Source organism: Embiotoca jacksoni, unplaced genomic scaffold (genome assembly GCF_022577435.1).
Source record: "Embiotoca jacksoni isolate LCO1_2020_lvr unplaced genomic scaffold, fEmbJac1.0.p SCAF_46, whole genome shotgun sequence".
Lineage (NCBI taxonomy): Eukaryota > Metazoa > Chordata > Actinopteri > Embiotocidae > Embiotoca > Embiotoca jacksoni.
Window position 1 is genome coordinate 2640378 of NW_027185399.1, and position 13499 is coordinate 2653876.

At 43.2% G+C, this 13499-nt stretch overlaps 1 protein-coding gene across 2 annotated transcripts; it reads right to left on the minus strand.

The window, feature by feature from the left end:
* Positions 1-363: 363 nt before the first annotated feature.
* On the minus strand, positions 364-12601 carry fam83c (family with sequence similarity 83 member C). 2 transcript variants are annotated; one of them, XM_069169700.1, is made up of 5 exons: positions 11981-12601; positions 8810-8977; positions 7979-8103; positions 3957-4187; positions 364-3377 (listed from the first exon to the last, which is right to left on the minus strand). In XM_069169700.1, the coding sequence occupies exons 1-5, from the start codon at positions 12494-12496 to the stop codon at positions 2573-2575; spliced, it is 1845 nt and encodes a 614-aa protein (XP_069025801.1). In that variant the 5' UTR covers positions 12497-12601; the 3' UTR covers positions 364-2572. The 2 variants fall into 2 exon arrangements, with proteins under 2 accessions (XP_069025801.1, XP_069025800.1); XM_069169699.1 differs by having other exon boundaries at positions 364-3380.
* Between the last annotated feature and the right edge of the window lie 898 nt (positions 12602-13499).

Genomic DNA, 13499 nt, shown 5'->3' on the forward strand with positions numbered 1-13499 from the left:
CCTCCCGCCTTCTGCTTCTCTGAGCTCAGGTGTTCCGGAAGCTGAACCGGAAGTGGATGAGGCAAATTCAAGTTTAATTAAAGGGGCAATGTAGAATTTTTATATTATATTTATATTGAAAACATTAAAATGAAACATAATAAATTGCCTGTTGACGTGTTGTCAATTATTTTATTTTATTTGAGACTTTGACTGATGTTAGCATGCTAACCCACTAGCCTAATTTTCCTGATAAGTTGTAAAATCCAGATAATAATTTCATATTTTGTCGAAGTTCTCGTTTGAAATGTCACTTTTAATGTAACATTATTTACATTTTGGTTGTTTTCGCAGACAAAGTGGACACTGGTCAGTTTTCCTTAACCTTTTTTTTTGTTTTTATTAAATCTCATCCATTTTACAAATTAAACACAGAAATTAAACTTTAAAGTTCACATTCTCCAGTGAATAACAAATTGTACAAATAAAATAAATCAGTTGAAGAGTTGTTTCTTTAACAACAACAAAGAAAGAAAAAACAAATCCCAAATTATTTACAATAAAATGCACATTACTGACCAAAACAAAACCGCATAAAACGCCCATTAATATGAGCAGTAAACAAAAACACAAACACATATCAAAATAATTGATCATTATTAATCGTTATTGCTATGGTAACAACATCAGAGCACCTCATCTCTAAATATAACATGTAAATACAAACAATCATAACTCATGTTTCAACTATTTATGTACAAATGTACAATTCTGAAAAAGATCCTGTTTGCTGTAAAAATGTTCAGCGTGAAGAAACAATCCTGTGACGACGTTCAGAAGAAACTAATGATATAAACACGGCTTGTTATAAACCGACGTAACAAACATGAGAACGACTGTGAACGCTTTGAGCTCCAGTTCCTCCGTTTACACCCAAAAACCCAGAAATACAACGAGTCACAGCAGCAGGAGGAAATATCCTCTCACAGCTTGTTGATGTTTACAAGCCGGATTAGTTCCTGCGGTGAACGAGTCGGCGTGTTTGTACCTTAAATGATAAATCTATCGGTGTTTGGCCTGAAATGATTGTAACTCTTAAGGCAGGACGATGAAGGCACGAGTTGTTGGACGCATCAGGAAAATAACCGGGAAGAAGTTTGTTCTTTAAACATCAAAACAATCCCAATTATAAAATTAGTCTCTGAATGGGATTTATATCCTCAGATTGTATTCAGACTTGTTTACCTACAGAACTGAAAAATAGAGTTAATTAATTAATCCACAGAAAATTAATGAGCAATTATTTTGCTATTCGATTGATCATTTTATTAATTTTTCACAAAAAATAAACAGTAAACAATCCTCGTCTGTCCATCCAGACCGTTATGTGTCTTTATACATAACGTAAACATTTCTGGGTTTTTAAGGACTTTTTGGTTGAAAAACAAACAGCGATTACAGAAGTTCTTATTTTCTGCTCCGCGAAAGTTTGAGTGTCATTTTTTTTTACATTTCATAGATTAAATCAATTACACAAAAAAAAAAAAAACACTTGGCAGTTTAATCGTTAATTAAATAAATTGTTGAGCGTCTTTCTGTTACTGACGCGACCTCAACGTTTACATCCTGAAACATTATCGGCTAACGTTAGCTTCTTAGGCTAATGCATCGATAGCTCGTAACGCTAGTAGCTACGCTCACGACCGTCCGTCTACGTATAATGTTTTCAGGTTAGCACGCTGTGTGCAAAAAAATTTGTAATAATAAATTCTTTTGATTCTTTTTCTTTTTTTTTATCAAATTCGTTCTGGAGAATTGAGGAGTTTCAGTGGCATCGACCAAATTCACCACATCAGGACCGTTGATCGATTACAAGAGCGTTGAAACACTTTCATGGAAAATTGCTGCAAACGTAAGTTAGTGGCCGTTTTATTTACAGGTCTCTATACAATGAAAACTCAAAAAAGCGAATTATTTCCATCCACGAATCAAAAAGAAGACTTCAGCACTGTTTCTACAAATATGTACAAAAATGATTTTATCATTGCTAGAAAAATGTGCACAATAACTGCAGCATCATAACTTTATATTTCTCTACATAAAAGTTGAGACGTAAAATTTTAGCTTGAGATTGTCCAAATGTATAAAAGTGAGTAGAAAATCAAACCCTCATGGAAGTCCCTGCAGTGTTGAGGCCAAAGAATTCACGTTCTCATCTGTGTTTTTAATGCATCAATATTCGGTTGATGAATTTCACAGATGAGTTTTAAGTTTTGTTGACGTCATGTTTTTGGTAAACTACAGACCAACAAGAAGCCACGACCTTCTGTACTTGTAATTGGTCCTGGAAATAAAAATTAAAAAAAGAGGCTTAATGGTTTCAAGAGTAGAAAGACGAAACGAGCCAACGTGGCGGCGGTGGCTGGACCTCCTGGAGGAGTTGTCAACCGTGGAAGAAGAGGAAGGGCTTGTGATTTATGTCCGAGATGCGACGAAGACTTAACTTAAGAAAAACAACCTCTAAGTTTGTTCGGAGTCTTTTCCCCGTGAGTTGGAGCGACACCGGAGGAATGTCGAAAAGGAAGATCCGGGTCTAGTTGCTGCTCTTGAGCTCGAAGCGGCTGTACACCTGCTTGGACTTCATCTTGTTGTTGTAATGGTTGACGAGGTCCAGCTTGCTGTGGCCCAGCGTCATCCTCTTCTGGTCCTGCCGGTTTATGAAGACGCCCGGAGACGGCGGCGGCGGGCTCTGCTGGCTCTCCGGCTCGGGCTGGGAGAGGTCCGGTCCGCCCCACGGCGAGGAGCCGAGAGGGGACGGAGACCCCCGGTAGTTGTAGGCGTCTTTGTCTTTGGAGGGCGGCAGGAAGAGGTCCGACAGCTTGTTGAGGAACTGGCTGGGGGGAGTCCTCTGCTTGGGGACGGGTTTGCTGTCGCTGAGCGGGGAGCCGGTCTGGGTCTTGGGGTTCAGGTTCGGGTTGGTGGTGCCGGCCTCGCGCCCGGCGCCGTGGAACAGACTGGGTTTGTGGTCGTATATTCCCAGCCCCTGGAACTTGGAGGAGACGGCGCCCATGTTCGGCCGCATCGCGTCCGCGGAGTTGGGCTTGTTCCACTCGATGCCCATCGTCTGGCCGTAGGGCAGCGACGGACCCGAACCGTGATTGCTTCCTCCGTTAGCCGGGCCTCGAACCCCCGACGTCGGCGTTTGTCCTCCCGACCAGTCGCCGCCTCCTCCTCTCCTCTCGGGGCTCAGGTGAGAGTTGCCGACCGACTCCTTCTTGTCGTGACCTTGGGTGACCTTGTAGACGGTGTTCGAGGTCATTCCCGGTGCTGCCTTCACGCTGGAGACGCTGCTACTCGATTGGCTGCTGGAGTTTTCGGAGCACACTCGGTCCCGCTGCCTGCTGGAGAAGATCAGCACACGGAAATACGATCAGAGTTGAAATACATCCATAAATCATATCGTTCACCAGCTGCATGACAGTTTTCATGGCTTCTTTTATACAAGATGTGCCTGTATGGCCAAAATTTACCGATCTGGGAAACGAGGAGTCAAACATCTGGTTTCTACAGAAATTTGTTTAAATGTTTGTTTCCAGTCTGACTGAACGGAAAACCAAGAAATAAACCGCCTAAACCAGATATTTCACTTTATTAAGGATCTCCTTCTGGGGATAACTTCCTGACTGACCTGATCGTCTGTGGGAAACACTTCAGCTTGAAATAAACCAAAGTTATAAACAAAGTGTTGGTCATGAAATCAGATCAATGAATCAATTTCAAGTTTTCGGCTCATTTTTGTCCCCAAAAAATAATTGTTTAAATATCTTTTGTTATTTTACAGCTGGTGACCGTTAGAAAAGAAAACATACAACATTTTAGTAAATAGAATTAGAAGTATGTTTCTTGAAAGGATTTTTCCTCCATTGTTTCTCCGTATTTTATGTCTTACTGTACTTTACACTGAATAACGTTTGTACCTCTCCGACAGTAGATCCAGACCCGGGCTGAGCCCCATGCCCGGGCCGGGGGCCATCATGGCCGGGTACGGCGGGTAGTAGGGCATCCCCTCCTCCTCCGGGTTGAAGAAGCAGTCGATGATCTGCGAGTCGGCGTACAGGCAGCGAAACTCCCGGTCGAAGCTGTCGGCGATGCGACCGGAGAAATGCATCACCATGTTGCTGTGCACCTGAGCGGAGAGCCAGGTGAAGCTGGAGAGGAGACACAGACACCCAACTCCTCTGTCATCATCTGCTTTCCCATTTCAAAGAGAGATGAAGCATTTATTACGGTAATATTTAAATGTAGACGGCAGCGTTTGATTAATGAGGAGTTGATGCAGATCGGAGAGTCAGATGAGATTCAGGATAAGAAGATGACTGTGTTCTTCCTGAGGGAGCGTTAACTACTTCCTGAATGATGATGATGATGATGATGATGAGTCATCGTGGTGACTCATCAGTTTATCTGCCCGCAGCAGACGACAGGTGCACGAACAGCGAGGACGTCTGGCTCAGCAGCAGAAATAATCCTCTCAGACGAGTTCAGAGATACGGAGGTCAGAGGTCGGAGGTCAGGGGTCAGAGGTCGGGAGAACGCAACACGTGACAGACCGCTTTCTGAAAGTTCATGTTTATATCTATTACTGTCATGACTGCAGAAAATCTTCATGGTTTCCTAAATGCAAAGCAACAATTCCTCATGATATTATTGAATGAACCGATGTGACCTGCAGAAGAACTCCGAGATGTTTTCACCATTTTATCTGTCGGTTATCAGACGCTCACGACTGAACGTTAAAGACCACGTTAATGGCAGAAGATGAGGATTTTCAGATTCTCCACTAAATGGAAAATAAAGGTTTCGGTTTCTCCGCCGTCGTCAAGCATCAGAGATGTAATCCAACACCAAAGAGGTCACGCACCTTCAAATGTACAAATATTCAAACCTGGCTTGAAGAACCGTTGCAGATAGTTTTGTTGGCAGCGTTCGTACAAACGAGTCCTCTGGCAGGTGTTCAGATTTATTACAGTTTAATTAATCCATCAAAACAAAGAACTTTTTGAACAACCTCATGACGACTAAATACAACTTTTCAGTGACCAATAAAAGAATAAAATCTTGTCTGTCAATAACTGAAAAGCCATTTAAGACTTGAGACAGCGAGAGTTTTTACAGAAGCTAGAAACCTGCAGGACGTCTTCCGACCGTAAATCACTCGGCACTAAGGAACTTTCACGGCTCTGAAGTTAAATACCTGCGATGTCCTGACGAGAAACAGCTCGGACAACAAACCGTCAATCATAAAGTTCAAATACAGGCGACAACTTTGTGCTTTGGCACCAAAGAAGTCATAAAATTACAAACATGAGTCACAGTTTCCACTGAAGTTCAATCATAAACATAAAACTCTCAATCAGGTTTCCGGTTCAAATCTACCGGAGGACTTTAAATGACTTGAAGAACTAATTTTAAAAGGTGCTCCGCTCATAAAGGTTGGTAGCTTATTGATTGTTTTTGTGGTTGATATTGATTAGTCGTTTGGTTTTTGTTGACTGGTTGGTGATTATTGGTGAATTGTTGGTTGGTTGGTTATTGATTTGTTGTTGGTTGGTTGTTTTTTGGTTGTTGATTGGGAGAGGGGGGGGGGGGGTTGCTGAGGAGATAATACTGACTGAGCTGCCTGGCATCTGTTCCCGCCTCGGCCTTCATTCCAGTCAGCAACCGCACAGTTGAAGGCTGTCAGTTTGCCCAACCTTGTTACTACCACACACCTGGAACAGGTAATCCTCCAACAACAACAGCACCATGTTCTGGATGGATAAAGGAGGTGAACGGGGCGACTGCAAGGCAGAGCAGGGAGACGGTGAGATTTAAACTACGAGCTGCTGGTTGGCTGTTTAATAAGACTCATTAAAATCACATCATGAAAACTTTTACATTTTGTGTGCATGACCCATCATCTCTGACAGGTTTTATATGAATCTAAAGACAAAGAATAAATAAAATTGGATGATAAAATGTATATCTTGGCCCTTGACATGAGTCATTTTCATACTTGTCTTTTTGAGGCAGTTCCCGTGTGAAAATGAATGTGTACAAACCATAACTAATCTTTCTATAGTCAACAACCAGGAGAGCTGCCAATTAATCCCCGAGTTTGTCCTCCAGGCACCTCGGAGGACGCGCTGTCTTCGACACAAATATGTGGGAATAAACGGTCACGACGTATCAAAACTTGCTCTGCTTGATGTGTGCAGGCAGATATCTAGTTCAATAGAAATTTACATCTTCGTACTTCTGGAAAACATCTCATCTTCAAACAGTCGGTGGAAAAACTCCAAACGTCTTTGTAATTTTGACCCTCAGTTGTTTAAACATAAAATTTTCTCTGTGAATTTACATCTTTTAGAGAACAAAGTGAGTGAGCAGCCGACCTTAAAATGTCACACAGTAAATGTGATTTCACAAAGCTGAGGAATGTACTATTCTGCTGTTAGCGAGGACGGCCCCTCAGGTTGGATCAGCCCGGTTATAATTACCCCGTGAAGTACACAGTAATTATCAACAGCGCCTCTGTGACACTAAGTTGTTAAAATCCCCAGAGTTTTAGGGAACGGTTTGTCCGCCAGCTTCACCGCTACGACGCACTCACACTCCGTTCTACCACTTCAGGGGACATCACGCCGACTTCCTCTCGCTTCCTGCAGAGACTCAGACCAACCGTCAACTCGGTCTTCACCCAAAACTTTGAATTCATTGAGGACTCGCATTTCTTTTTGGACTATTTTCCAACACAATAGTTTCAGATTGAACACGAGGTCGACGGCAATCAGGATGCAACGACAACCCTCGATGCAGTGAGCTCTGATCTGACAGCTGTTCGATGGGAACAGTAGAAATAAGGATGTTTGACCACCGATGACGTCAACCAGAGGAAGAATCACCTGAAAACAGCCGAACAGAAAGCAGTTACAGTCCTTTTATATTTCTGTGGTCATTTTGCGCTTGTTTTTGATCTTTGTAAACATTTTAAGTTTCTTTAAAGTCAGTGTAGTCGTTTTATGTCACTTTGTGTGTATTTCATGTGTCTGCAGTCATTTTGCCTCTATTTGTTTTCATTTAAGTCTTTTTGTGGTCATTTTTCGTCTCTTAAGTTGCTTAATGTAATTTTGTGGTTGTTTTATGTTTTTTGGAATCATTTTGCATCTATTTGTATTTGTTTTGTCTCTGCTGTCATTTTAAATGTCTTTGTTGTAGTTTTGCGTCTTTCCCTAATTATTTTGTGTATTTTTAAACATTTTTTGAGTGTCTTTTTTCTGTTTGTAGCCGTTTGGAGCACATTTGTGTGATTTTAATTGAGTTTTCAAGAGCAAATGCTGAAACAGATGATTGTAGACGTACGAAGGAATCCATCATCCTGTGAGGACTTCAAGAAACTCGAACAGGACAAAAGGAAGGTCTAAAATACACACGAAAAGCTCATAAAATAAGAGCAGCGTCGGCAGTAAAAGGAGTCGAACTCGGACCGTCTCTTCCCTGCTGAGCTGCATCTGTAATTACAGGTGTCACTCAGACATTCCTGAAACAGTTTCACACAACAACAGCAGCTTTGTTACGCTGCTTTTCCACACTGACAATTGCAAACCTGCGAGCTCCGCCGGCTTCCTGCTGTAAACTGACGTCCGTCCTGTTTATCGGAGGAGAGTGAACGTCAGACGTCTGACTCCTGTTTTAACGTTCATACGTGGTGAGCTGACACATCGGTCCTCTTTGAACACCGTGATCGTTGCCTTTAAAGGGGAATTCCAGAAGTTTGGTAATCAAATCCGAGATTGAAATCGATGCAGCAGAAGTCAGGACGTCCAAACTTCTGTCTTAAACTGAAAACCACTTTAAGCTTGCAGTCTGCCGTGTGAATCCAGAACATCCTGGTGACGCCTGCAGGAAGCTTGGAAAGGTTTGTTCCTGTGCACGAGCTTCTGAATGAGGAGTTTCTCACCTGTAGGAGCCGGCGATCACCTCCTCGCAGTCGATGATCATGAACTTCTCCAGGACCTGACCCGTGAACTTCTTGCCGTTCTTGGTGCAGTAGGTGTCGCCGGCGACGCTGCGGACACGCATGTTCTGCACACAAACGCACACGGTTAGACACAAACGGTACACACAACCATAGAAGAAGCTAACGGACGATAAGCACTTACATTCAAAACTCTTTTAATACCAGAGAGAACATATTTAACGATATCTGACCGACAATAGTTCATTATTAATCAAACCTTTTCTAGCAGTAAATAATGAACTGTAGTTTTTAACTGTATAATATTTTTTGGGACTCAGAGAAGTGTCAGAAAATAGAGTTCAACCCACTTTAAATTTTATTTGAAAATTTTCCATGTGAAATCTGAAAAGGTGAATTAGTGAGTAAATTACAGCCTGATGACTCTGACTCGAAAATATCCACCAAATCTGAAGCAACAGAAATGAAACACAGCAAATACTTTCCTCTTAAAAATTGGATGGAAAAAAAAAGCAACTAACAGTTTTTAATTTTCAAAATAATGAGCACGAAACTGAGTTATTCGCTATTTTTTGTAAGATATGAGGAAAGTTTCCAGGAAATGATCTGAAAAATAAAACGTGACAAAGTCTTCTTCTGTTGTGACACTAAAGTGAGACTTCTGGAAGTCGAGTGCAGAAACATTTTACTGCCGAGGCAGCAAAATACGGTTTACGGGAACACGCGCGCACACACACACACACACACACACACACACACACACACACACACACACACACACACACACACACACACGTTACGTGCTGCACTCACGCTCAGGTGTGAGTTCTGGATGTCCAGCGCCGAGCACATGTCCGTGAAGTAGCCGAGGTTCTTCTCGTCCAGCAGGATGTAGACGGGGACGCGGCGCTTGTTGGACGCCTCCATGAGGTCACAGAGCAGGTCAACGTCCGTGAACACGTCCATCACCACGGCGATCACCTGCAGAGACGACACGGAGAGGAAAGAACAGCGAAAGTTAGAGCACAGTGTAAGAAAATGTATTTAATAAAAAGGCAAACAGAGAACAAACAGAGACAGCCCCTAGTGGTCATCGGTGGCATCACACTTTAAGGCACTTCTGCACTAGCTTCACTTTTCAGAACCTGAAGCTACGAACACTTTTATATCCAATATAATCACAACACTGAGATTCAGAAATACTAAGACTGAAATCCTGCTGTGTTCTTTTAAGGCTGTTATTTATTCTCTAGTTCACAGTTTTGATTAGAAAGATGTTTAATTTTGTCACTTTTCCGCTGCAGGTTTTCAGACGTGACTCAGAAACTTGTTGTCGTACAGTTTGTGCAGTCGTTACTGACTGAATCTGTTTTAATGGGTCATTGTGTTAGAAACTGGAGCACATCGCTGGAGGAAGATTTTCAGCTGCTGAGAGAAATTATCACAGAATAATTAACTGGTTTCTTTGCAGCTCAAAGAGCTCCATCGATCAAGTTCAAAGCTGAAACATTACCAGGTCTGTCAGTGATTTTAATCCAGAGAGACATTTTTCAGCCGTTCACCACAGAAATAATTACAGCTTTAATTTAAATTTAGGATTTCTACATTCATCTCTGGTGTATTTTGCGACTCAGCTGCAGATGAAGTTGTTTGTGGATCTATATGATATTAAAATGAGTTTATGACCCAATAAATTAAAAATTTAAGATAATTACAGCTTTTGAGACTCGCAGCTTCACAGAGTCTGCAGGGCTGGATCAACCTGTTCTGGGGCCCCGGGGTCAAAACACCCCGTCATTCTGCTCTGAACATAAACAACCAGTAAACAACCAGTGAACAACCAGTGAACAACCAGTGAACAACCAGCAAAACAACCAGTACACAACGAGTCCTCCCACACTGAACCCTCAGAGAGTTGCCAGTCAATCATCTCTGCTGCTTCACAAAGATCAATTCTACACATCAGATAAAGAACCGATCAGATCGCAGCCACTTGAGGAACATTTTAAAATCAGACGATCGATCTAAAGTAAACATTGATCTGTTTTTCTCTGTTCTGTTTTTCAAACTGAATATCTGTGTGATGGAAACAGTTTATAGATCGAACACCTGATCGACCGGCCGAGAAAGTTATCGTCAGATTAATCGATAAAGAAGATAATGGTGAGTTGCAGAGACTGTTTTTAAATATCACTGTTCAGGTTTATTACAGACAAACTCAGAGACCCTGAAGAGAGTCTGTCTGCACAGAAGGAGGAAGTGACTCAGGCAGCGAGCCGGACTGTCTGTTAGCAGACCGACTGTTACGAGATCAACACCAGCGAAGGACCAACCATCCCATCCCTGGAGACTGACAGGGGCTCAGGGAGTCTGACAGGGGCCCCGGGAGTCTGACAGGGGCTCAGGGAGTCTGACAGGGGCCCCGGGAGTCTGACAGGGGCCCCGGGAGTCTGACAGGGGCTCAGGGAGTCTGACAGGGGCCCCGGGAGTCTGACAGGGGCCCGATGGGGCACAGTCCCAGTTTACAGAGAGACTCAACTTCTCTGTTGGGAAAGTCAAATAAACAACTAAAAATAGACACAATGTCAGAGCACAACACAAAACAACCTCAAAGACACAAAACAAACACAAAGAGAAACAAAACAACCTCAAAGATGCGGTTGTGTTTTGAGTCTCCTGTATACGAAGGTTTTCTTTGCGTCTGTAGTTTAAAATCCTTCCATGTTTTATTTCTACCAAACAGCCGGTGAGTTCAGAGCCACATTTCTCTGATCAGGGATCAAGGATCAGGGATCAAGAAGTGACCGTGTGACCAGCTGATCTCCAGCTGAGCGGCTGATAAGAGTTGATCAAACACGGCAGCAGGCGGACGGACCGACTCTGTTTGTCAGCAGGAACCTCTCGGGGTGAAATAACGCAGTCAGGTGGACGGAAAAACAAAAAACGGGCGTCAGCCTGCCGTTTGTCACTTTCAGGAGGTTGTTTTGGTTGTTCACACGCCACTTTAACTCTTTTATCACCGAGGAAATCCAAAAGGATATGAAAGTACGACACTTTTCAAAATAAAAGCTTCAGTTAGAGGTGAGTTTGGGGTCTTTGGGGTTTATATTATTGTGCACGTACTGTGTGTGCAGTAAAAATAAAGTGGAATCTAATTTATTCATTAAAAGTGATTTAAGTCTGACTTTTTTATTTATTTCACGGTTTTTATGTTGCAAAAATGATATTTTTTCCTTTTTAAAATCCATTCTATTGTTTTTATTTCGCTTGCAGTGTTTCTATTTATCTTAACCATGAGTTTCTACTTTATTGGATTCATTTCCATCCGCCTTTATTAAATCACCTGAAGCTGCTGTGATCAACCTGAAAGGTGCAACACAAAGCAGGTTTGATTGACTTGATAAACTCCAAACTGGCCACAAAATCATGTTTATACCAGTTAAATAATAGAAGAAATAAATTCTAGTTTTAATGAGTGAGGGGGCGGGGCTTTAACTTTGCTGGTTCTTTGACGTGGATGATTCATGACAGAAAAGTTTGGCTTCTTAAACAGCCTGAAGGGGAAAAAAGTGTCATCATGTTTACAGTTCATTTCATTTACGCAGATGTTAATAAACTGGTTGAACATGAAGTAAAAAGTGTTAGTTTAAGATCTGTCACAGCTGACTGTCAATTATTATTTTACTCCTTTCTGTTGCTCTAATGAGAAGATTTGATACTTTAATTCGTTATAAATGATAATAAACTGAATAGTTTCCAGCTGGTGAGACAAAACGTGACATCTGAAGACTTCACGTCGGTTTGAAGGGAAATAAAACAACAATTTTGTACTGTTTTCTTTCATTTTACACATAAAAATGATCAATATAATATGAATTGATTAACGGACTGATCAGCCAATTAGAAACCTGCTGGCAACATGAAATATGTCCCTAATAAAACGTGCCCCTGGAGGCCCCGTCGTGGCCCCCGGACCCTCCTCACCTTTTTGGCTTTGTTGATCAGGGACCTGATGAGGTCCTTGATGTTGTGCGACTTGTCCCTCTGGAAGTAGATCTGGGTCTCCGACGGTCCGTACCTCCCCCCGGAGTCCGGCCAGCCGAGCTCCAGCATCGGCGGCTCCTCGTCGGACATCATGGGGAAGTAAGTCCCGGAGGTGAGCTCGGACACGGCGTCTCCATCCCCGAAGTCCGGTTCGTGGGGTCCGGGCCCGTTACTCTCGGTGGCGCTCGCCTTGCTGCTGGCCGCGTGCTGCGCGATGAAGCGGACCTCCAGCGGGGAGAGGAAGTTGAGCTCGCGCTCCTCGGCCAGGACCCGCCGGTACTCCTTCTCTCCGTGCTCCAGCAGCGCGTCCGTGGCCAGCCGGGCCGCCTCGTTGTGGCTCAGCTCCAGCGTGGAGATCTGCCGCCACGGGTTCTTCACCTCCTCCAGCCGGGAGGCGAGCTTCCCCAGCGGCTTCCTGCCGTTGGTGGCCGGCCTCAGGCCCTCCGAGCTGATCATGGTGTCAGCGGGATGAACCCCCCTCCTCCCCCTCCTCCCCCTCCGGTGATGGACCAACAAACAAACAAATCAATCCAAAAAAAAAAGCAGCTGGACGAAGTCCGGAAACTACCTGCTGCTGTCTGGAGACATGTCGTCTTCTTTCAGAGAATTAATATCAAAACAAACTGCAGATTATCACCGGTCGATAATCCGCCCGGAGGTCAGCACCCACCGGAGACACCGAACACACTCCGCCGGTCCCGAGAGCCCGAAACAAAACGACCGGAGAGTCCAGGACTCACCGCGAGGCGCACTGAGTCCTTATTAAAGGAATATTTCACACTTTAAAGGCGGGAATAATCCAAACCGGGCGGAGCAGCGTCCCTCCGAGGCGGCGAGATGGTCCTCGCTTCTCCGGTTCCCGGTTCCCGTCGGTAGGATGTGGAGTCCCAGGAGTCTCTTCAGCGACGCGGCCGACCTCCTCTGCTTCAGTCCGGCTCGGCCTGCAACTGTGTGCGCGTGTCAGGTGTGTGTTCTGCGCTCACCTGTTGCGATACCTGTCGTGTCATTGGTCTCCGGCGTGGACAGGCTCCTCCCCCTCGCTCCGTTGTCAAGCCAACCAGCTCACAACAGGTAGCCTTCGTATCATTAGGAATTTCAAAATAAAGCTCCGAGAAAAAGACAGAGAGACTGTTGTTGACAAAAAGTAATAAACGTTTAAAAAACAGAAAATTATGGATATAGCATTTGAACAATAGATAAAACTAAAAAATACAACATAAATGTATAACAGTTTAAATTGAGCTACAAATAATAGAAAAGTACAAAATAAAAGAATAGAGAATCTAAAAGATATTGGCAAATCAGTCAAAGTGTAGCTAAAAGTAATTGATAAATGCTGAGAAAACTCAAAATTATGGATATAACATTTTAAAACTAGATAAAAGACAAAGACAGATATAGAAAAGAAATTTTATATATATATATAACAATTGAAATTGAGCTACAAATAACAAACTAG